Source organism: Condylura cristata, unplaced genomic scaffold (genome assembly GCF_000260355.1).
Source record: "Condylura cristata isolate star-nosed mole 26May11 unplaced genomic scaffold, ConCri1.0 scaffold00008, whole genome shotgun sequence".
In the NCBI taxonomy this organism is placed as follows: domain Eukaryota; kingdom Metazoa; phylum Chordata; class Mammalia; order Eulipotyphla; family Talpidae; genus Condylura; species Condylura cristata.
Window position 1 is genome coordinate 26582985 of NW_004567109.1, and position 24965 is coordinate 26607949.

General features: G+C 44.9%; 1 protein-coding gene across 1 annotated transcript in view; it reads right to left on the reverse strand.

The window, feature by feature from the left end:
• Nucleotides 1–24965, reverse strand: part of AGBL4 (ATP/GTP binding protein-like 4) — an 893441-nt gene that overhangs the window by 38494 nt on the left and 829982 nt on the right. The window contains 2 exon segments of the mRNA XM_004679485.2: nucleotides 7319–7481; nucleotides 9937–10089. Of these exon segments, the coding sequence (XP_004679542.2) occupies nucleotides 7319–7481; nucleotides 9937–10089 (316 nt within the window).

Here is a 24965-nt window from a genome sequence, read left to right on the forward strand (position 1 = left end):
ATTACTAGTGGGGCTTGCACAAAGAAACCAGAAAACCAGTTCTGCAACCTTTAACTCACCTTCAGACAGAAGGGCCCCTGGAGCAGTGGAGTGACCCCAATAGAAATGAGCCAAGGGTCACCTGAGACTGAGGAAGGAACTAAGAAAACAGCCTGAACAGATGTGCTTACCCACATCCACAGATCACTGGCACCAGGGAGGTATGTTAACAGGAGCTGATAAGGGGCCCTCTGATGAGCATATCAACTAACACAGATCTTTACCTCTCTCCTCTATCCTGCTCAACCTTGGCAGGTGAGCTATATGGGGCAAAGAGCTGGAAGTCAAGTTGGAAAAACAGAGGCCAGACAGACCCTGACCTCCTTGGTCATCTTGAGCAGCCTGATGGATGCAGGTCTGAGCTTGAGTTGGGGGCACGATTTGACATGGATGAAGCTGGAAGACCAGACACAGTCTTTGCTACACCGAGGCTGTTTTACGTTCCTGAGATTGGTTAGAAAGCTGGGGCTACCAGCTTTTATATCTCTAGATTGAGATCTAGAAGCTGCATCTACCTATCTCTAGGGTTAATGGGAGACCAAAATACGTATTTTATAATCATACCCAGTGATGACTGCTTGTGCATTGTACCTGCTTCATAGTTCACAAGCTTTCTCCTTCCCATGATGATCAGGCCCTGCCTTGATCCAGTGATCACCAACCAGCCTCCAAGACTCTGGACGCACCTTCTCTCTGGCGTCTGGATTCTCTCCTGTGCTACTCCCTCTGCCAGGAAGACTACTCCAATCCTTCTTCTACCTTCGTCCCATCATCCTAGAGGCCTGGGTCCCAGTTTCCTTTCCCTTTACATCCTCCATTCTTGAAGGGTGGGAGCGTCCTTCTGCTTGAGCATTTCACCTTCTGTTCTTTTTCACCTTCCTGTCAATACTGCCATCCTGTGGGCTGGGGCCATGGGTTACTCAGCTCTTTCTTTCTAGTGTCTAATGAGCTTTTTCTGGATGGATGTATTCATCGTCATGTATGAGGCTGACTTCAAAAGACCCATTCTAAGGTGTTAGTGAGCTTCACACTGAAACCCAGCTAATAACTGATCTCTCAATTCTGCAACTTCCTGGCCACACCAGCCATCCGCTTCTAGAACTCTCAGCTGTCAATGTGTTCACAGTTACAAGACTGTGGAAACCAGTCTGCTCAGGACCCAAGGTCTCTGTGCACGTTTTTCTCATCCATTATGTCAAAGAGCTATTTCCGTTTGGCCTGTAACCAAACTATAAACAAAGGCCAGAGAAGCTCTGGGTTATTTTATGATTCCAGTTTAGCCTTTTCCTCTCTCTCTCTCTCTCTCTCTCCTTTTAAAATCGTTTGAACAGAGCATATTTATTACTTGGCAGACCAGTAAAATGTAAATAGGGTTTGCTGAAGAATGGTCTAAAATTCTCAGGAATTCATCATTTCACAACAACAACAGAACAACAAGCCACAGGAAGGAAAGGCATGGAACAGATACTTAATGGCATTGTGTGCACAGAGATGTAGCCCTTATCCCATTAACCCTTCAAATAACGCTGTGAAGCAACTGGTCTCACTTTGCAGATGAAGAAACTGAGATTCAGCATGGTGAAATCACAGGCTAGGGTCCTCATCTAGGATGACCCAAAGCAGAACTCCCACCCAGGACCCCGGCACTAGTGCTTAGTTTTGCCACAGCACAAACTCCCAGCCAGGATAGAAACCTCTTTTTAGATTCCACTGAAAGTTATGTCTTTCTTCTAGAAAATGAACTCTACATCATAGCTTTACATAAAACAGATGATTCGGGCCCTCCCTGGTGGTGCAATGGGTTGGAGCGCTGCACTGAGAAGCTAAATCATGCCGTGGCCACTTTGCAAGTTTGATCCCCACCCCGGAGGTGGCCCACATGGTGCGGCAGACCTCTCCTACCCGCCTGCTGCTCCCCTCAGCAGTGTACTTTGTCGATCTGTCTGTTCGGCTCTCTGCTCTGTCTCTGGTGAACCCCTTCACTGCGCCTGCACCTATTGCCTGTACCCCATTTCTGTATTCATATATAATTAAAATCTTAAAAAAAAAAATTGAGCTGGTTCATGGGCTCCTTTTAAGGTCCATCTGTGAAGCCTTCAATCAACAGCACCGAAACTGAAAGAGGCAAGTAGTAGTCTGCTTGACCTGATCAGCTGTTCAAGACCCTTTGGTACTGATTTTCCCTTTTAGGCTGCAAGTTTTTATGCTCCTAGAATTAGTGAATCCTAAGACTCACATAGAACAGAGTGGTGGATTCTTGATTATCAGAAATTCATCTAAGCAAGAAATCACATAATTTTAGATGTTAGAAACAGAAAGAGATGGTCAGAGCCAGAAGAGAGAATAGAGATCACATTCTCACATATCTCATTCCACAACAATTCAGACAGGCAGGGGGCATCAGACACTGAGACGAAGAAAAGGGCCAGGGTTTGCTCTGCCTGTATTTATCACCGGCGGCTTCTGGCACAGAAATACATTCCAGGAGTGGTGAAGTCAGGAATCAAAACCCATTCCTGGTTTCAAACCAGATGGTCAGATTAAAGATGCAAAGAAGGAAAGCCAGGCATTCTGCATGAGGTCAGGAGTGTGGAGATAGAAGAAACACTGAGTACCTAGCAGGTGCCAGCCAGTGCCAGGGACTTACAGATATCGAATGATTTTCCTCTCCCTGTGTCCCTGAAAAGTGAGTATTATTATTATTTTTATTTTGTGAATGGAGAAATAGGCTCAGACAGGTGAGATCACACTTGCTAAGCTTGGTGACTGTGTTCATTACTCTATTTCCTAGGCATAACGGGGAATGGGAACCAGAGAATGAGATCTGGTAATGCTTACCTGGTGCTCAGCAGGGTAAAAAAATAAATTGGCAACCACATATTCACAGGTAGGAAGGGAGGTAGCCACTGCCATAGGTCTGAGTACATGTCCCTCAGGATTCCTGGCCTCCCCTAGCCTTCTCTGATCTTACATTTATCCAGAATCTTCTGGATAACTGATTTGACCTCATGTATCCTGAGGTTGGGAAGGAGATACTATGAATAGCAGACATTAAAAAAGTAAATATGGGGCCTCCCTGGTGGTGCAGAGTTTACAATGTCAGTACTATCATGATACTGTCAGCCACTGCAACCTGAGTTCCACCCCTCGCCAGGGAGGTGACCCACATGACACAGACCTCTCCTGTCTCTCCCGCTGCTCCCCTCAGCAGTGTATTTCGGTCAATCCACCTGTTCTGCTTCCCACTCTGTCTCTGGTGAATCCTCTCACCCTGCACCTCTGGCCTATATGCCAGTCCTTGTATGAAAAAAATAAATTAACCTTAAAAAAAAAGTAAGAAAAAAATCACGGGATACTACACAATGATTTAAAAAAATAAACTCTTAGTATTTGCAGCATGGATGGATCTGTCTGTTCTGCTCCCCATTCTGTCTCTGGTGAATCCTCTCACCCACCACATCTCTGGTCTGTACCCCAGTTCTGTAAGCATAAATAAATAAAATCTTATAATAAAAAGGTTAGACAAGGACAAACCAATCAACCAGTGAAAGCCGACCACAGAACTGAGATACCTGGAGTAGGAGGAGGAGAGAGAGGGACAGGAGCACAGTATACTGAGTTAGAGGGTTATGTGGGCTTTGGTGGGGGTGACTGCAGTGACTACAGCTGAGGGGAGCTCCTCCTTAAGTTTCCAAAATATAAAGTGATGTATATAAGTAGGTATATAAAAATATAAAATGGTGTATGTGTATATAAAAAATGTATGTAACTTCACTGAAAAGCAAAACAAAACAAAACAAAACAAAACAAAAAAAAAGGAATGGTGCCCCCCCTCTCCATGGTAACCAGTTGGCATTTTGAGCATCAGACCTCTTGAGTTGCCTGCCCTGGCAGAGCCCTTTGCCCCACAGTGTACAAGTACAGTCAATGGCCTCTGGCTCTGGAGTCTCTACCACCTTCTTTAGCACAAACACAGCTCCCATTCCCATTCATATAAATCCTGCGTGTTCTAACCGGTAGTCACAAGAGTTAAAGCTTACAATACACACCCATAGACATTATTCCTTTTACCCTCATGGTCACTAAGAGAGGTTAAATGTTAGTATGTGGCTTGGTTAAAAGGTGAGGAGCCTCAGCCCAGTGAAGGTCCGTTCTGTGCCCATAGTGACGTATCTAGTCATGGCTGAACCAGGATTCAAACCCAGACACGTCTGAACAAAGGTCTGTTTTCTTTGCCTAACGCTATATTTTTTCATGAGTCTCCTTTAATTCCCCTAGCAGTGGCTAGAAATGTGGGAAGGTCCTTGGTCTCTCTGTGAAGGTGAGGAAGCTCCCCTGGGGAGGGTGGAGGGCTCGCTGAAGGGCACTGTCTGGGATGGTGCTGATGCTGTCATCAGAATCCAGGTCTCCTGACTCCCAGTCTAGAGGACACTTTCTCCCAGACCATATTGCCATTCCCATCAGACCATGTAATTTCTTTTTCTGATTGGGATATGGAGCCAGCAGCCAACAAAGATCACAATCTGTCTGCCTGAAGTCGCTCTCTGTTATGAGATGAGGGTTTAAAAAAAACGCATTTTAAGCAGGAACCAGGTTAAATTACCCTTGTGTGTGTGCTGAATTGGCTTGAGCTCCCTTGGTGCGACTCCAGATTCCTCCACTTGACCCCTGGCTGAGAGAACAAGGCGGGCGGCTCAAAGGGCAACAGGCCTGCTCAACTTGTGGGCAGCTCCCCATTCACCCTCAACTCCGCCCAGTCACTGGCTTCTGCTCCGCATCACACCCCCATCCAAGCACTTACCACATCTTCTCAGTTCATGTTCTAAATATTTCATGCACCTCCCCAGTCTCAGTCTGAACCATCCCCATCTGAATTGTCTTCACAGCCTCCTAATACAAGACCCTGTGAACAATCATGCCCCTTCCAATATGCCCTTCCCCATAAAATTTGGGTGATTTTCCACCTCATTTAAATCTCTCTGTTGCTCTCCATTGTCTTTATGTTCAAGTTCAAATTCCTTACTGTCTCATCTCTTGTACCTAAAGTTCTTCAGCCATCTGGACTACTTACAGTTCCTGTAGCAACCTGCTTTCCCATTCAGTCTGCAATATCCTTCCTCCAGCAATGTACCTGAAGCCAATCTGGAAATTTCCACAATTATAAAATACAGCTTAGATGGCATGCCACTGGGAAGTCTTCCCTGACCTCCTAAAATTGTATTTAAGTCCTCTTCCTCTTATTCCGAAGTATAGGCGATTTTGTCTTTACTTAGATCTGCTACAGCCCTGGTGCTGAGAACTTTACCTGGCTTATCCCATACAGTCAACAGGCACTTGTTAAATGGAAGTTGCCTCTGGCCATCTGGACTTCCTCTAGCACAAAACCATATACATTATCATTTCCTCTACCTTCTTCTGTGTTCCTAGGTAGACCAAAAGCTCTGCAAGTCAGGGCCCATGCTTTGTTCAGGTGGCTTTGTGATTCCAGCATTTACTGACAGTGTCTTTACTTGTGATACTTGAGGACTGGGTATTGAGGGGAAGAAAACTTGAGAGCATGGGCTGAGAGAAGAGCATTTTATTAAGAAATACATTTACTTTAAAAAATAATGTCAGAGGTGTTCTAGAGAACCCACTAAAGTTGACATCAGGCACTGACCTCAAACAGAGCGCAGGCCTCCTCTGAAGGGACCCAGCTGTCCCTGTGAACAGGAGCTGAAGCACCACCTTTTGGAGCCACAATTTGCTCTCATGGGGGAGCAAGGTAGATACAATGTGGAATGAGACTGAAGTGTGCATTGCAGGATTTAGTGGATCCTGGGGAAGCCATAGGCTATACTTCAGTGTGTGTGTGTGTGTGTGTGTGTGTGTGTGTGTGTGTGTGTGTGTGTGTGTACACGCACGCGTGCGTGCATGCTCGCAGAGGCATCAGTGGGGCACAGAGATGGTGAGGACTTTGGAAACCAAGGGTCTTCTGTCTCAAAGTTAAGCCTACTTCCTTGGATATGCTGAGCAGGTGGTTATTAAAGTCAGTGTCATGGTGACTATCTCAGTCTTGGTGACTCTATGGAGGGGACACTCAATTCTCATCACAATCTTTGTGTTCTGCTGGCTCTGAACACTGTTCTAATGCCCACTGCTCACCCCTCCTTTGGGTATATGTCCCTACCTCCCATGTTCCCCAGCTAAGTAACTGGACCTCCCCAGTGTCACTAGGCTAGTCTAAGTCACGCTACCACCTGAAAGGACCATGCACAGAACATGGTAGGAGCTCAGATATATTCACCAAGGTTTGAATAAAACCTAAAAAAATCAAGCCTACCTCTGGGAGAGTGAGTTTGCTCACACACAGAGTTACTTTCATCCTGCTCCTTTCTCCTATGCCAATGATCATTCTTTCTCCTAGAAAGCTACTGGGAAAGGGGAAATGGATCAATCCAAAAACAAGAGGAAAAAAGGAAGCAGAGCCTGTCACAGTCTGCCACATTCTGATTCAGTGACCTGGAAACCAACACTAAGCAAACTAGAATTATGGAAAAATTTCTAAAAAAAAAAAAAAAAATCAAGCAAATTAGCAAGTCACCTTGAATTTCATCATGACACGCTTAGGCATTTTCAGAGAAAGTTTATAAGGAAGTTAAGAAAATGCAATTTGGCAAAGGAGAGAGAGAAAGGGGTGTGCAGAGAAGACAGAGAAGAGAGGAGAGGTAGAGGAAGGAGGTTGGAAGGAGGTTGGGAGAAGAGAGAAGGTAGGAAAGGGAGGAAGAAGAGCGGAGCAAGGGAAAGAAAAACACGGGGCAGGAGAAGAAGAGGAGGTAGAGTGAGACAGAGACAGGGGAGAACAATCAAGCAGAGGAAAAATGGCAAGTGAGAGAACAGAAAGTGGAAGAAAGAACATGAGAAAGTGGAAGAAAGAGTACAAGAAGACAGCCAATGAGGGGGAAAATGCAGTTTTATAAGTTCGGGAATAAAAGGGGCTAGAAGGAGAATCAAGAGCACCAGTCATCCTGGAGAGCTCCAGGCACAGCCACCGGCCTGCAGACTCAGCACCTCGCTATCCTGCAGGAAAGCAGCATGAGACACAGGGAGGCGGGAATACTTGAGGCACCGCAGAGGCTGACGGGAGGGGATGCTCGTCAGAAGGGCATAGGTGCAAAGAGGACACCCCAGAGCCTTGGTCCTCACCTGACCTGGAGATTTAATTCCTGACCTGTCTGGTAAATTCTGGAGACTCTGCTGGCAGGGCAGGAAAAGGGGTGAGGGATGCTGTCAAGGATACAGGCTTCCTCGGTGTAGGGCACGGCAGCCGTGGTGCCCCCGATGATGTAGCTGTAGAAGGAGACTTCCAGGGTGTAGCAGTAGGAAGTGTGGTCCAGCAGCCCCCCAAGGAAACGGCGGCCAGTTCCTGCCTTCACGGCATCACGGTTGAAGGAGGTGCTGGACTGAGGGAGACAAAGTAGGCAGGAGAGACTCAGGGCTGCGGTGACTGGATCTTGACTGAACCTTACAATGCCTCTGGATCTCAGTTTCCTCATCAAGCACGGAGGCTACTAATCACAGGATTATTGAGGACTGATTGAATTAACAAATGAAAGCATCTGGTAGAACTCTTGAGGACCCAGTAAGTTTCATCTAAAAAATAAATTGTAGAAATTTGAATGGGGGCCAATGGAGCAACAGAAAACAAGCAACAATGATATGATATGGTAGGATATGCTATGATGGGGTATGACATGACATGACATTATGATCAGAATAAAAATCTGGGCATGGATTTCAGTCTGATAATATTACTTCCCATGCATCTCATTTAGGCTTCAAAATAACCCTTGATGGAGGGGGTGTGATTGTACCTCCTAAAGGCGAGAAAGTTGAGACACCCGAAGAGATGGATCCAGTGAATGCTACAGGACATGTCTGAACTAGGGTTGAGTGATTCCAGAAGCTACCACGCCACTCTTGCTCCGTGCTCCCCTCTGTGCGGGGCGATGGAACTTGTGCCCAACACCCATAGAGAGCAGAGAGCTTCTTGCTAGGGAGCCGGCCACAATCACCATGGTGCAGAGAAAGGAAAGAAAGAGCAGAGAGGGCAACATTTCAAATCCTCTGTGCCAAAATTTGCTTTTGTCACAATTTGCTTTATCTTAGTCTCATTTATCTCATCTGTCAAGTGGAGGCAAAAATGCATCTCTTTCCTGATGAGTTAAATGGGTGTTTCTGTTCTTAACCCAAGGACCCCTCAGCAGTGGAGGTACTGTGGTCTTAATAAAAGACCACATGCATGTCTTATTCAGCAGGTTACAAGAGAAGAAAAATGAAAGGAAGGAGAAAGAAAACAGCAAAATGAGACAGACACTAGCAGAAGCAGAGAAATGGGTGGGTGTGTTTCGAGGGAAGGAAAAGGCTCAAAAAAATCATAGAAGGTCAGAGGCGTAAGGACCACTGATGTCCAGGTAGTGCAGTCCACTCTCACATAGTAGAGTTGGTCACTGAGGATGAGAAGAAGAGGGGAGACAGAGATCAGATGTGGAGAGATGACCTTGACCTTGGCCACAAACTCTTGAGGAGGGATGACCTTGACCTTGGCCACAAAGTCTTGAGGAGGCTAGCATGCAGGAATTTCAGCAGGGCAGGTCATAAGTAATGGTCACAGACTGGGACCCTTTTGTAGGCTTTGGAATCTCTCTGTGAGGGTCTCTGAGGCCTGTGACCTAATCTTCCAGGAAACTCAGATGCAGGAGACCACAGTCTGTTCTGAAATCAGGGTGGTTGCCAAAAGACAAGGCAGGCTTTCCCACAGATTCTTACAGACACAGCATGGCTGTTTTTACTCTAGAATTGAAAATGGGCAGCTGCCTGCTTCACTACCACCAAATATTGGGTAACCTTGCTCTAGACACTCAATTTCTGGACAGTAGGCATCTTTTGGATATAAAGAGGAGACTGAACTAAATAATCTCCCAGTTCCTTTGCTGGTCTGGCATTCAAAGACTCTGGGATTCAAAGTGCATCTTACCTTATGGAGAAATTCATCATCTCCACTAATACCCAGGCCTGAAGCAATGGGCAGGCAAGTTTTCAGCTCATCAACTTCAAAAATTGCTATGACCTTTGTGGGCCTCTCCCCCTCTGGGCGCATGAAAATAACAGGCCTCAGAGATTTAGTATCAAAACAAAGGAAAATGTACAAAATCTCTCTCCCATGGCCCCCCATGCTGATTCCCCTCCTTATCTTCTCTGCCTGCCCTTTTCCAATATTGCTTTTTGCAGCGAATTATTCTGCCAGCCCACAGCCTCTCCAGTCCTCCTTTCGTGCATGTGAGGTGGGTAGTAACAACAGTCTCTTGAGTCTGCTGAGGTCTTTACTGCCTGCAAAATACTTTCCTATCTATTACTGCATTTGTCCTCCCAAGAAGCCATGGTACAGGCAGGACAGAAAATCATCACCCACAAATTACCGACAAAGAAATTGAGGCCCAGAAAGGGTCACGGAGGAAGACAATGGTGGGAGTCTGACCTGTTCGGCAGCCAGTTTAGGCTTCACTGAAGGCAATGAGGAGGGTGTGAACAGACCCTGGGGCGGAGCCTGGCTCATGGGGGCACACGCAGTGGGTGGCTTCTCTTCATGCTGGAGCCTGATCAGCTGAACAAACGCCAGCTTGTCAGACACACCGAGGCTACGTTTTCAAGAGTGCCTCTCCTCCACTCTGAGCTACCGAGGGCCTGGGCACAGCTTGTTTTGCTCTATCTTTATCACCCACAAAGACCTGGCACAGAGTAGGCTTCCTGTAAATGTTCAGCCAACTGAACTGAGTGAGGAGAAAGCGAGGGAGGTGGTGGGGGGAGGGCGGCAGGTAGGGCGGGGCCGGGGCCACCAGAGCAGAACCTCAATCTTACATAGGAGAAGTCCTCAGCGTTCTGGCAGAGGAGCTTGGGGAACACAGCCTGCCGCTGGAACCGCTCCTCATCCTCAAAGATGTTGCCGTACATGAAGCCATTCATCATGGTGGAGTGGGCGTGGATGTCAATATAAAACTCCAGGCTTGTTTTCTGTTGAGAAAGGAAAACAAATGAGAAGTCTGGGCCGCGGGCTAGCCCTCAAGGGGCCAGACACCAAGTGTGTGTGCAGGTGCACACCTCTACACATACCCATTTCCTTCCAAGCTGGCCCAAGGTGTCAGCAGATTCAGCAGCATTTGTGAGGAAGCCAGTGAAGACCCATTTTTCTTCACTTCTGTAAGCATCTCAAGGTCTGAGGTTTCTATCGTTAGCATCCCTCTTCAGAGTCCTTCCGAAGAAGTGAGGTTTTTGTTGGGTTAAATTTATGTGCGTGATGACTAGAGGCATTAGCAGAATTTGTTTCTCTGACTACTGACTGATACCTTTCATGGAACATGATTGTATTTCCACTGGACCTGCTTATGGTTTTGTCCCAACTGGGTTATTGCTAGTGTAGGAGGCTCTGGGTTAAATCATGGTCCCATTTTTTGAGTCTCAGATTTCTTATTTAAAAATGGGGTATTTTTTTGGGGGGGCTCCTAGTGGCGCAGTAGGTTAAAGTGCAACATTGCAAGCTAGCCAAAGCTGCTTCAGTGAGAGTTCGATCCCTGACCCTAGAGGTGATCCACATGGTGCAGCAGACCTCTCCTGACCTGCCCGCTGCTCCCCTCAGCAGTGTACTAGTCAATCTGTCTGTTCTGCTCCACACTCTGTCTGGTGAATCCTCTCACCACCCCTGCACCTCTGGTCTGTACCCCGGTTCTGTATGAATAAATAAATCTTTTTTTAAAAATGGGGTATTTTTAGGCCAACTTCAGAGAGTTACAGTAGAAATCAAATAAACAATATGAATTGCCTTCATTCACTGAATGTCTAATGCATGTCTGGCCAGGGAGAATTATAGATGACATCTTAGTTAGTCCATTCATAGACAGGCTCTGGGCTCTTTTCTAACAATTCTCATACTTTATGACATCTTAGTTAGTCCATTTATTTAACTTCACGACTCCACAGCTACTCCCCAGTATTATATAAACAGTACATGAGGAAAAAACAAACTTGCAATCTGTAAGGATAATAGTGACTGGTCTTTCTCTACTCTTTACCTATACATGTTTAAGACACTTCCTTGCTTGGTATTATTTATTAGCATCCTCCATGAGCTCTTGAAAGTATGAGACTTATTAGGAAGAGCCCAGAGACTATCTGTGAAGGGTGCTCTGTAGCTGTATGCAGAGTGCACATGTGAGCCAGAGAGATCACTCCAGACACTATAATGGACCAGCAGGAACTGGGCAATTTTCAGATCCTGAGATCCTCACCTGCCTTAAAATTTGACCCCTTTGGGCCCTCCCTGGTGGTGCAGCGGGTTAAAGCACAGCACTGAGAAGCTAAAGCCACTTGAGCATGAGTTCGATCCCCGCCCCGTAGGTGACCCACATGGCACGGCAGACCTCTCCTGACCTGCCTGCTGCTCCCCTCAGCAGTGTACTTTGTCAGTCAGCCTATTCTGCTCCCTACTCTGTCTCTGGTGAATCCTCTTACCACCCTGCACTCTGGCCTGTACCCCAGCTCTATATGTATTAAAAAAAAATGACCCCCTTTGTATCTGTCCATCCTTTCAGGCCCCAGATGAGGAAGGGACTTGACATAATGGAGACTGGAACCCAGGCTTCTTGGGCATGGCACAGTTAAGTGATTGTCATCAATGGTCAACACCAGAAACAGCCAAGGCCAAACCTGGCTCTCTTCCCATCCGCTAGGACACAGTCCTGAGAAAGATGAGAAGTCCATGTTTAGAATCTTCTCCCTCCTTGGGACACTTTCAAACGAAGTTAAAACCAAATGAAAACCATGTTGCTTCTGGAATGTGGGCCTGATGACTGTCATTTCATTTGCCTCAGAGTTGGAGTGAAAAATTATGCCTTGCCGAGCTCCCAGTTCTCTGGGTAGCATAAGCTGTCTTTTGAGAGATACAAGATGCACTGCGCTGTGTGATATTAAACTCATCATTTTCAGCTTTGGAGGTGGAATACACAATGATTCAACAGGAGCCCTATAAAAGTCATCTTTGCAATTTTATTTTCTTCAATTGTCTGTCTTTTCCTCTGAGCTTTTGATGAGCTGCAGAGGAAAGGAGGAGGTAGAGAGATGACTCAAGAAATGTGTACGGAAAAACTACAATTTATATTTCTGGCTGTTGGCGCTAGAGAGGGCCTCAGAAACCAGCTTTTTTAACCAGTCCCAGACCAGCTCTGAATTGAGACCATCACCTTCTAAGGCCAGCCAGCTGGTTAGTAAGCGGGTAAGAATTAGAAACTGGCTCTTCTGTTCACCATTCTGGAGTGATGTCCACTGCCCCCTCCTGACACCTGGCATTTGATGTGATTTTGCTTGAAATAAGCATCAGGTGAATTATATTGATTGCTTTACATGGTTCACAAAGATATGAAAGAACTTAGTGAAATCTTCCTTATTCCCTCTTCCTGCCCTCCCACCACCCAATTTCTCTCCCCAAGGGCACCAAATAGCATTGGGTTCTTGTGTATCCTTCCAGAGCTAGCTTGGGCTCAAACTGACAAATATTATTCTCCCACCCCCCACCCCACCCACCCCAACACCCAAATATACAAATGGTAGCATGCAAAACCCACCCTCGAGTTTTTTTGTTTAACATATTTTAGAGATAACTACTTGTCAGTACACAGAGAATTACCACATAGAAACAATTTAACCTAGTTGCCTATTGAGGACATTTAAGCCATTTGCAACCTTTTCCTGTGACAAACATCTTAGTGATTGACTTTCTACACACACCATGTCACTTTTATGTATTTATAAGTAGGATGAATTCTCAGAAGTGGAATTTCTGGGTCCTCTGTGCATTTGCAATTCTGATCAATATTGACAGATTGACCTCCTTAGAAGGACCAATTTACACTCCTGGCAATGTATTAAGGCTTCCTTTCTCAGTTGCCTTGGCAACATGGGTGGAATCAAACTTTTTGATATTTGCCAATTTGATGGGTGAAAAATGATATCTAAGATTAGTTTTAATCTGAATTTCTCTTAGTATAATTATCTTTTATTATATGGTTAAGCATCTTTTCATATGTTTAAGAACTATTTGCATTTTCTTTTCTTTGAATCATCTGTTCATTTCCTTCACCCATTTTAAAAATTGGGTTGTTGAACTTTTTAAATTTTTGACTTACAGAAACTATATTAGAGACTTTATGCACAGAATAAAAACTTTATGTCTCAGCTTATCATTGTCTTTGTGGTAGTTTTGTTTATTTAATTCCTACTGAAGTAATAGCAGTTATTAACATTATCTGGGTTTCAGGTACACTGCATTTTAAATTGATGCCTACATGTATATAGGGCATTATGTTTGCCACCAAAAGTTTAGTTATCATCCTTCATGATAAAACTGACCCATCTGACCTCTGTTTCATTCTGGTAATCACTATTTTGTTCTTATGGCCTAAGGGGTTGCTGTGTTCATTTAATTTTGTTTTTGTATATCCCCATTTGGAGTCAAATCCACACAAATGTCATTAAGGCTGACATGTCATTGTATCAACTGGCACTTCCAAACTAAGATAAAGGATTAGCTCCTCTCTAAGGTAACATCCCACTCAGAGATTCTAAGGACTGGAGTTAGAATACAAAAATAGGTATCAGACGTTTACATGTTTGGGGTTTGAGCTGGAGGGCTTATGACTTTTCATCCTTCGTTAGGAATATTCAGCACTTTGCTGGAATGCTAAAAACGTAAACACTAATTCCAACAATAACTTCATGATGCTTTGTGCCTATGTGACTTTAGAATCAAGGTTGGCCCAATTAGAATGGCACACTAAAATAAGCAGGATGTCTACCTGTCCTTTAAATTTTAACATAACCTGTGACCATGGATCAGTAGTCACATTTGAGTATGTCTCAGTTTCTGCATTTTTAAAACGCAATCATTGTGTATGATAGAGGAGTTTGGCTTTCTTCAGCTTGTCGTGATTTCTTCTCATCTTCGGTTAAAATAAGTCCCTCACACTTCTCCAAATAGTTTCTTGCTTGGGTTTGGATATCAGTGCTTGTTACCATTTACTGAATGCAGCTGATACAGATGTGTCTGTTTGTAAGTGCCTGGAGGACATGCACCACGTCTGATCCTAGACTCACTACCTCTCACTTGTCCTACTACAATAGCTTCTTAGCTGTTTTCCTGGCTGCTTCAGAGTAATATTTCAAAATGAAAACATGTCACTTCCCCAATTAAAAGTGTTCTTGCAGTTCCTTATTACTCACAGGATAAAGCCCAAGCCACTTCATTTATTTTAAAATAGACCCTGCATGATCTTGTCTCTGTCCCTGTCTAGTCTCAGCTCCAGGCACATGGAGCTACCTGGAGTTCTTCAAACCATTTTGATTGTGACTATTGTCCCTATACTTAAAATAAATGTTCCTCCTATCTTGAATATATTTTCTTTTCATCTGGGTAAGTCTGATCAAAACTTAAATTTTCAGAGAAACTGAGGCTTACCAAGCCCCCCCTTTTTTTTTTCCAGGACCACAGAAGACATTTCCCAGACTCCCTCACCATTTTACTGGACAGTGAAAACCGTGACAACTGCTCCAGGCTTGATCATAAAACTCATACACAAGCAGTCACATTCTCTCTTGCTCTGTCCATGGAAGCTACCCACACAAACACTGGTGCTATAAGAAGGAGGAAGTCTCTGTTCCTGGATTATCAGTGGGGGAAAAATGGGCAGGTGAGTCCCATGATTGTTACTTAACTTTCGCTGCACTAAGTCACTGAGATTGGGGGGTTGTTTGTTATAGCAACTAGTTCTGTTTACCTAGCCATCATACAATCTCAATTGAAAAAGACTTTTTTATCCCTCACACTCAAGTAACGGTCTGGTCTGTGCGCTCATAGCTCAAGCGACATCTCTCCTGAGGCATGTAGCACTTGGCATAGTAATTCTGCATTTATTTTCATCTCCCGTTAGAATGTGAACGCTTTGAAGGCAGGGGCCCCCCACACACTGTTCTCGTAGCTCTGTAGCTGTTGTTTTTTAACCTACAAGGCCAGAACAAGTTCTGGTATATGTAGGTTATCACTAAAGTTTTGGCAAAAGAATGACTAGGACATCAATCAATGGAAGGATGAGTGAATTAAGTGAACAAACAGAAGTCTTTTGAGCTTTTTCCAGCAGTCCAAAGAGGCACTTTTCTGTGGCCATGTTGAAGCAAGAGGTGTGTTGTGTGGGGCCCTTAATTACAACTTGGGATTGAAAATAGAAGGAGGTAAAGCATCTCTGTTCTTTCCTTCCAAACTTAAAAACCTTAATTAAAATTGAGTGATGAAGGGCTGTCCCCTTGCCAGCAGCCAACAGCTCATGCTGCAATCAGGAGCCTAAAGAGTAAATTAAAATCAGTGCCAATAAAATTAAAACTACCATGGGGCATATTTGCAACATAATTTAGTGTGGAGCTTGCTTCCTCTTAGACACCAGGGAGGAAATGGGTTTTTTACCCCTCTATATTCTGAGCTGCTTCCCGGCTTCACCTCATTTGGCTCAGGCCGAAACCTGCTCTGGTGCTGAATCTTTCTCATATGGGCAGCACTTCAGGGTTTAGCACGTTTTCAGGCCAAAGAAGGAAGGAAATTCAATCCAGGAAAGACAGAGGGCTTTATCTCAGGTTTGGAGATGAGAAAGAAACTGAAGCTTGGGCAGAGATAATGGCAAGGGCAAGTTGGGGTCGGGGATCCCTTCTAACGGAGAAAGGCCTCGAGCTCAGGGAGCTTAAGTGGCTTCCGAGAGTAACACAGCAGGAAGTTGCAGAGTGGGGGCAGGCCCAGGCCTCTGTTGGCTACAGGCTCCTCACCTGCATCCTGTTGGGGTCTCAGGAGCTCAAGGCAACCACCCCAAAGCTGTCAGGAAGCCACTCACAGCTTCCTTCATCTCTGGGCTGGGAGACTGTGGGGTCTGGACCCTGATGCATCCTGACTGGCTTAGTCTCTCCTGGGACTCCTAGCAGGGACAAGGAGTCACAGGAAAAAAAAAAATCAGACAATTCCCCTGATTGAGCTTGGACCCTTAAAGCTGTTTCCCTATGACTCTAGGCAAAAAAAAAAAAAAAAAAAAAAAAAAAAAAAGCTCCTAATCCCTTCATTTATTACCAACTAAAATCTCTCTTTTTCTAAAAGTTGAAGTTCCAATTCATGGAAAATAGGGCATGTACTGACAAGGAAGAACAATTTTTAGAAACATTGAGGAATCTTTTTAAAACACCCAAGCAGATGAAACAAAGAAAACTGTGTAGTCTAGACCTCCGAGAGGGCACAGTTAAGGCTCCCTCCTCGGTATCCCCTGAATGTAGCTGGATAGAAATTCCTGCCACAAAGAATGTGAAGAAAGAATAGGACTCAAAGAGGAACCACAGAGGACAGCAGGCAGCTAGCCCAGGGGGACGAGGGGCTGGGTGCGCGGCCCTGTCCAGCTCACGCCCCAGCCTCACGGACCTGGGCCTTCTGAGCCCACACATTCCCCTACTCTGAGTTCTGTGGCTGCTCTTCCTGCAGGTGGGAAGACCCATCCCTTCCTTGCTTTCCCTTCCTGACAATATCTTGCTCATCTTTCATGAGCTACTCCTATGGCTCCTTGTCTAAAAAGCCTTCCTTGATCTTTGCAGAAATAGCAGCTCTCTTCTCTGGACTCCTACAGGTTTTTAAAATATGCTTCTGCTAAAGCACTTATCATCCAGTTTATTCATTCATTCGCTCATTCATTCATTTGATAAATAGGTCCTGTGAATCTATTATATGCCAGGGTCTAAGGGTGAACAAGACAGATGAGGTTCCTGCCTTTGAGGAGCTGACAGCCAGGTGGGGATGGCAGAACCTGACCAACTGAGCAAGGGGGGTCACAGGTTGTAATGCCCTCTCGGAGTGAACTGAGGTGAGCGCAGGGAACAGCTGAGGGGCAGGTGAGCAGGGCGAGCCTACTTGAATGGTGTGATCCTAAAGGCTTCATTTGAGCTGTCACTTTGAGCTGTGTCTTAAAGGATGATCATAACAAGTCATTCAAAGAAGCTGGCAAGAGAATTCTGAGCAAATAGAGGCCCTGGTGCAAAGCATCTTCAAAGAACAGAAGGAAAGTCAGTGACTGGACAGAGACAAACCCTGGCTAGAGCCTGAGCAACACACGCAGGACCTTGTGGGTCGAGGGCAGAGTCCAAGTATATTCCGCACACCGCGGAACGCTAACTTAAGAGCAGAAAGCTATCAGTCACTTAGTCTAGAGGGTGGATTTTTGTGGGACATGATAGCAAACAGACCAGTGGTTCCCCCAGAAGTTCATAGTAGTTTGAATGACTGTAGAGAAAGGAGATGAAAAGGGAAGGATGTGTTTGATAAATATTTTGGCCACACCTCTCTGGGGTCTGCACATGGATTCTTTGGAGGGAGAAGAAAAGGTGGATGAAGGGCTTCTTGAGCAACAGAGTAGACAGTGGTGCCGTGCAGACAGGTGGAGAAGCGTGGGTGTCACCTGGTTGGTGTGGTGCTGAGGAAGTTGAGGGCTGTGAAATAAATCTCTGCAGAGTGAGATGATGCTTGACGTCAGGATGAAGGGCCAGGGAGCTAGTTCAATGTGTGAAAATGGAACCCTAGGAGAAGTATGAGCTGGAGATATAAAGGTAGGTATCCTTGGCACAAAGGAGTTGTTCACATGGCTCGGAGGGTGTGGAGCAAGAAGATGTCTCAGCAGTAAACAACCCTTTCACCTTGAGAGTTTAAGCCCAGGAAGATGTAAAGGAGACTGACATGTGGCCAGGAAAGCGGGAGGAAACAAGGACAGTGTGATTTCATGAAAAGCAAGAGTAAAATAGGAAAGGCTGGACGAAGGAGGGAGTGACCCCAGTAAGGGCTGGAACCACACCCCATTCACCTCTGTATCCCCAGGTGTATACCAGAGGCCGAGCACACAGTACTCAATTAGCACTGCTTTCTGAGGACCTAAATATATAAATGAAGACATGAACCAGGTATCCTGGACTCAAAGGAAGGCACAACAAAGAGTGTTGTGATGGGAGTCTCAGGTCCTAGATTCCATCCAGAGGAGAGATGGAGGGAACATAGTAATAATAACATAGTACCCAGTTTCTAGTCACATGGTGAAACTAGGGGTAAGTGCTTTTCTGGCAGCAGGGGTAAGAATATCCTGGAGCTGAAACATTGCAGGAAGATGCACATTTTTGAGTAATTGCATGTGCAATGAAAAATTTAAAGTGAGGTGTAGGGCATCGTGTTGAGAGCAGTTTGGGTACCCAAATGGCATAAATTTCCTTGTTCACTAGGACATCTTTGGACAGTGATCATCATCTTACACATTTGTAGAGTTTACAAGCTGTACTTACACCAATGAGCTCATTTGATTCTTTCAAGAAGCCACTGAAACAGATTGGAACATGTCTTCAGGTTCTCCGAAGGTCAGACACTGGCTTGTCAAGATCTCACAGTTGGATAGGGTCTGAGCTGGATTTCTATCTCCTATCATACCCCCTTTCAGCCTCTGCTTGAGCCTCAGCTTTGGGGATCACCCCAGGTGCCCTTTCCTGCATCAGGAGTGACCATAGACACAAGTGGAAAAACCAGACCTTCCCGTAAGAAGCCTAGGTCTGAGGAGGAAGATAAGTCAAACTAAGAAGAGAACTGAGATATAATATTTAAGCTTGTGAGAGCCAAGGGACATTTTAATTTCATAATTAAAAGTTAATGTTGCTTCATTATAAATCAAAGGCTGGTGAAACTAGGGCACCCCCAGGAACATATTAGGAACTCAATAAATATGTGCGGCCTGATTGTTTGGAGACATCTCCTGTAGGAGGTTGTTAGCTTACCCAGAGAATACTGTATGCGTTCTAACCACTGAGCTGGGGAGAGTGGCTGGGCTCCAGAAACTCACCTTGGCTCTCCTACTAACCTGCTCTGTGACTCTGGAGAAGGCTCCTCTCTTCAATTTTCCCAGATTTGGTGACTTCTCAGTGGCCAAAATATACTGAGAATCTTACATCTTTTAATCATTGCATCATCTTGCTTTGCACTATTTTATTCATTTGCTTATTGTCATCTTCCTCTGGCCTTTGAGGACAGGTCATGCAGTCCTTCCCACCTGATTCCCTGCGAGGCCTGACCATCTGGTCCTGTCCCTTAGTGTGACCCTGTGGGCAGAGCCCACTGAAGACAGCAATCAACCATCCTCCTCATGTTGCAGCCGTTTCCCATTTGGCAGAACAGACAGCACTGCTTTTCAAAGAAGTGTTCAGAGGTGCCAACATTCATGCGGAAATTATGTATTTTATCCCGGAGAAAAATAAGATAATTCCTATCTGCTTTATTCCGTGTAGGTGGCTACAGGAGGGGAGTGGAGAACAGTACAGTCAGGGGGTCTGCTACCTGCTTCATTAGTCTTTCTCCCCCTCTCATCGTGTCCTTTCAGTCCACTCTCTTTATTCCTTCTCTCCTTTGTTCTGCTGTTTCCATGTCTACCCTCTCTTTCTTCAACTACGAGTACATACGCCTCTTAGGTGCTCTGGGAGATGTAAGGTGAAGATTGCTGAAGGAACAGCTGAAGGAAACATCAGTTCATTGGGTGGCCAGAAAAGGCCTGCCAGAACAGGTGGTTGTTGAGCAAGGTGTTGGAAGGTGAGGTGCTCACCAAATGGGTGATAGGAAGGGAACCCGCAGTAGAGAGAAGGACATACAAGGCAGAGGAAGCTATGTAAGCAAAAATAACCAAACCAAAAGCTTGTCTCATTAAAGGAACCAGCAGGTATTTTTATGGAAATGTAACATGATTGAGATTGGGCTTTGAAGATACTGTTGTGGAGGCTGTGATGAGCAGTTGAAGGCTCTAAGACTCAAAGCTATGGAGAATAGTCAGATCATTTTTGTCACAGTCTAAGTGAGAACTACCTGAAAAATGATTGGGTTCTGAATGAAAGCCGGGTCAGGAAGACGAGAAGGTCACCAGTGTGTTGTAAAGTAAGATAGGAGGTGCTGGCTACGGAACTAAAATTGGTTCTGATTCCCAGGTTTCTGGCTTGGGTGGCAGGGAGGATGGCGGGACCATACACTGAGGTTAGCTCTGTCATCATCTCATAAATTTGAGTTAGACATTTGCATCCTTGGTACTTGTACCAAGTTAGAGTAAGATCTTACCAAAAGTTCTATGCTATTAGTTTATAATATTTTGATCCATAACAAATCGATTTTTCCTAACCATGGTTATTTGAGTGAAAGAAGCATGTTTCGCCATGTAATTATGGGTTCCCTATAAAAATAGAACATAGTTAAGCGTAAGTGTTGCCTGTTTTTGATAGGATAAAGAATCAGAGCAAGTTATATTTTTAAATCAAACACCTCAAGATGCATAATCTAACATGTGTAGTTCAGACAAAGGCAGGGGTTTTCTCAAACTGGCACTTTGCTACTGGCTTTCTCTGAAGAGAAGACTTTGATTGTTATGGACACTGCACTGAGTCAGAAAGCAGCAAGGAGTGAGAAGGCTGTTGTGAGAGCTGAGCACAGGCCAGACAAGAAGGTAGTGGGGCAAACTAGTCTTTATCTCTTGGTTTGATGCAACCCCCAAACAGCACAGATTCTTTTATTCATATCTACATGAAAACTGTTATCAGAATCACATAGAATGAGTTTGTGCCTTCTCTAGCTCTTTGAATTGCCTGGAGTTCTGTCCCCCACTTTCTTTCCTTTGCTACATGAAATACTATCAAGGACCTGCACAACTTGTTCAATACCACTATCTCATCCTCATCAGACCTGCTTTCTAGATGGCTACACTCTTCAAGATGACACAGCCAGGAAGTGGCAGGGCCAAGAAAAAAAGTTAGATCTTCTATCTACTGTACAAGTTCTTCCTATGGCATCATTTGCCTTGATCCTCTTTTATCTGGTCTTGGGAGAATCCCAGTGGGTAGATCAACATCAGATATGGAAAATAGTTCCCATATAAGAATATCTAGGTCCTCAGTGACCTGCCTCCATCTCCAACCTCATTTCCTACCGTCTGGTGATAGCTAATGTTTTCACCATGACAAGCTGGCAACTTCCAGACCATGCTGTGCTTTCCAAGACTTTGTTCTGTGCCTTCAACCAAGAATTCCTTGCTCTACCTAGCCATCTCCAAGGCCTCATACAAGCATCTCTTCTTCCACGAAGTTTTTCTTAACCTACTTTATGTCGCTGAGTATGCCTCTTATATTTCACTTACATTGTGCCTCAACCCTCCTTTTTTATTATACTCATCTCTTCTTCATGACTCCTTGTCCAGCATCCAGCACATAATAGGTACCAAGGAAATCCTTGCTGAATGGATGGACGAGCTAGTGATGGAGAAGAAAACATCCCTAGACAGAGATGAGCTCTATCCTTGACCTTCTGTGAGGGATGTTTTTATGGAATAGAAAGAAGGGTAGATATCAGAGGGATATATGGCAAAAAGTTCTCTCCTATTCTGGTCCTTTCCTCCTTTTCCAGCTTGCTATTGGAACAAAAATAAAGAGTACATCATAGCAAAGCTGTATTTCCTGTTTATTGCTACCAGGTTAATAATCGTAATGGTGCGAGGAGAAAATGAGGTGTTATGTAAAATCCTGCATTGCAGATTTTGCTGCTGATGTAAAGAACTCAATAAAGTGTAACACTTTAATCATAGAGATAAAAATCGCACAGTATCTTCCCACAGGCTCCCAAAGCCTTAAGACAAAATAGTTGTGGGGAAATGAGAGATGAGAGAAGAATATTATCAGGCATCAGAAAAGTTATGTTTGGGCTTTTGTGTGTGTGTGTGTGTGTGTGTGTGTGTGTGTGTTTCCCCTTCATCTCTAAAAAACAGAATAAAAATTTTCTATCTTTTTTTCAAGACATCTTGTATGAATCTCTGTATTCTCTGGAGAACATGTTCAGACTTCTGGGGGAAGATTTGTTCATTCTTTACAAAAATTGATTTGTTTAAGGAGAACTGAATTCCTGCCTTCTAGGTGACTCTGTGGCCTTAAAGAAAACAGGGGTTGTCTCTAAAAATGAAAGCAAGATGGGGATGGAGCTAAGAAGGTTGGTAATAGTAAAACCTCTATTTTTTTTATGATGGTTTTGTGATGCAGGGAAAGATCATAGCAGGTGAAAGATCATATCAGGAGCTGGGAACTCAGCCAAACTTGGGAAAATCATCTTCTTACCTCTGTGCTCCTTTCATCATTCTTCAAATAAGGGCTTGCACTGGATGATATTTAAAGGTCAATCTCACACTGACACTTACCCTCCTGTGAAGCTCAGGGCAAGGAGGCTCTTGATGTTGGCTGCTGTGGTCCCGGGCTGTCGCAGTAGCTACCCATCTGCACCCTCTGTTCCACTCAGAGCAACTCCTTTCCTTCCTGCCACCCAAGCCTTCTCTCCATGCTGGAGCCAGAGAGGCCAGTTTATAGTGAGCAAAGACTGTACACACAGCCTGGGACAGAATGGAGAACTTGCCGTATGGAGTCCCTGAGGCATGAGCTTGCCTCAGACATCCCCAAAAGCAAGAAAGCCACTGTGCCCTGAGCAGAGTGAGGGAAAAAGAGAGTCAGAGGAGAAGCCTTCTGAGAGGTAATGGGCAGGATCAGTGCGGTCAGTGTTCCCAGACGCAACCCCTGAGTGCTGCCCCAGGGAAGCACAGCTAACCTTGCAGATGGGAAACGTGGCTGTAGGCTGGAAGAGGCAAATTCCAAAGAATTGCTGATCTAGGCTCAACACCTGGGCTGGCTGTGTGACATTGAAGGGGTCACTATTTCTTCAGGCCTTAGTCCCTTGCCAGCAAACAGGATGAAATAATGAGACCATCCCTCTCACAGGACTGGCAGTCAGCTAAGGGCCTGCCCAAGGGCCTGAAGCTCAGTAAGTGTCTGGTAATTTCTTCTCATACCATAATAATTATTTCAGGTGGTTTTAAAAACAAGAACATATTCTAGGTGTCACTGCCTAAAACAGTAGTATTTTCATTAATTAAGATTAACCTTAAAAGAACTCAGTTCCTCGGTAGCACTGACCATGTAGCCAGTGTTCCACAGCCAAGTGTGGCTCCTTTAGTGGACAGAGCAGAAATGCACCCCCAGCAGCACCACGTTCTATTGAGTGGAACTTTCTAGTGTCTTAGTGGCTAGAGTGCATTGAAACTTATACCTGCAACTTCACTTATGCAAATCTATCTACCAACACACATACACATCCCAACCAAGTAAGCAGGGCTTTTAGATTAATGAACTATGTTTCCTTACTAAGACAAAATAAATCTTAGTCCAGACTCTGAGTCAATTCATTGAACACATTAAAAAGTCAGACTCTATGCTACATAATTCACATCAGACAGTATATTGCACTTAATCTTTAAAACAAGTCACATAAAGTATTATCTTCATCTTATTCTATCACTGAGGCCCAGAGTGTTTGAGCAACTAGACTGTAGTCACAGAGCTTCTAAGCAACAGGGTGGGACTTGTGCGCCAGTATATGCCACTCCTTCCTAAAGGTGACTTTGGAGACAAAGAACTTAATTCTGTACTCTTTGTTGATGATGTAGGTAGTCAGAAGTGCCCAGGGACTGCGTGGCCATCCTGGGTTCGTCACAGAGACTGCAGAATCTCATGGAATCCATCCCACTGCCTTTCCACTGGACTTCCTTGGCATGTGGGTGGTGCCAGTGCCAGATTGACATGTGACCAGGTCAAATCGTGAGGAAAGCCCTGGGAAGCACATGAGTGAGAAGGGGTGGACTGTCTCAGAAAACAACAAGAAAAGAAGGGACCTTCCCTACCACCTAGAGCAGTGGTCTTTCAAGGCTTCTGTTTTTTAGAATTGGTGTCTCAAAAATTGCATAGTGATAAGTGGCTGGTAGCCGGAAGGGGGTTGCATGTGATGGAGAGGTGTCTGGGTTCATGACTGCCTCGGAATACAAACAGCACACCCAGAGAGTCAGAAGGAGAAATGGATTTTAGAAGTGGTATATCTGGATGGGTGGCCAGATAGACAAACAGGCAACTGTAGGGAACACGTTAAAAACACTTACTAGAAACTTGTTCTAGATTTTGCATCCTTCTACCAATTCTGAGCCTTTAGAAGGCTGGGATTTTGTTTGATTCTTCTTCTTCTTCTCCTTTTTTTTTTTTTTTAAGATTTATTAATTTATTCGTACAGAACTGGGGTACAGGCCAGAGATGGGGAAGGTGAGAGGATTCACCAGAGACAGAGTGGGGTGCAGAACAGGCAGATCGATGAAGTACACTGCTGAGGGGAGCAGCGGGCGGGTCAGGAGAGGTCTGCCTCGCCATGTGGATCTCCTGCAGGGTAGGTGGGGATCGAACTCATGCGGAAGTGGCTTAAGCTACTTTGTGCTGTGTTTTAACCTGCTGTGCCACCAGGGAGAGCCCTTGTTTGATTCTTTATCAACCCCCCTCTCTCCACAATCCAGCAAAGTGCCCATTCTAAACTGGATACTCAATGAAAGTGCTCGGGCCATGAGCAGGCTACATGGCAATAATCCTGCATATTTGTATGGTACTTTGTAAGATATAAAAAGATTTGACATGCAAAGTCACACTTAATCCCTCATCTAGCCTGTTGAGGCTGGTTTTATAATCCTTATTTTATTGATGAGGGGCCCTCGGCTGAGAATAGCACAGTGACTTGTCTAGGGTGACGTAGGGAGGCTGGCAGGTCAGACAGAGGTGCAGACTGATAACTAGACAGTGCTAGGCAAACAGGCAGAGACAAGACAGAGGACAAATCACAGATAAATGACGACAACAAAGGGAGATGGATGGGTAGATGCTGAATGAACCTTCTTCAATTCACCCTCACACATGGC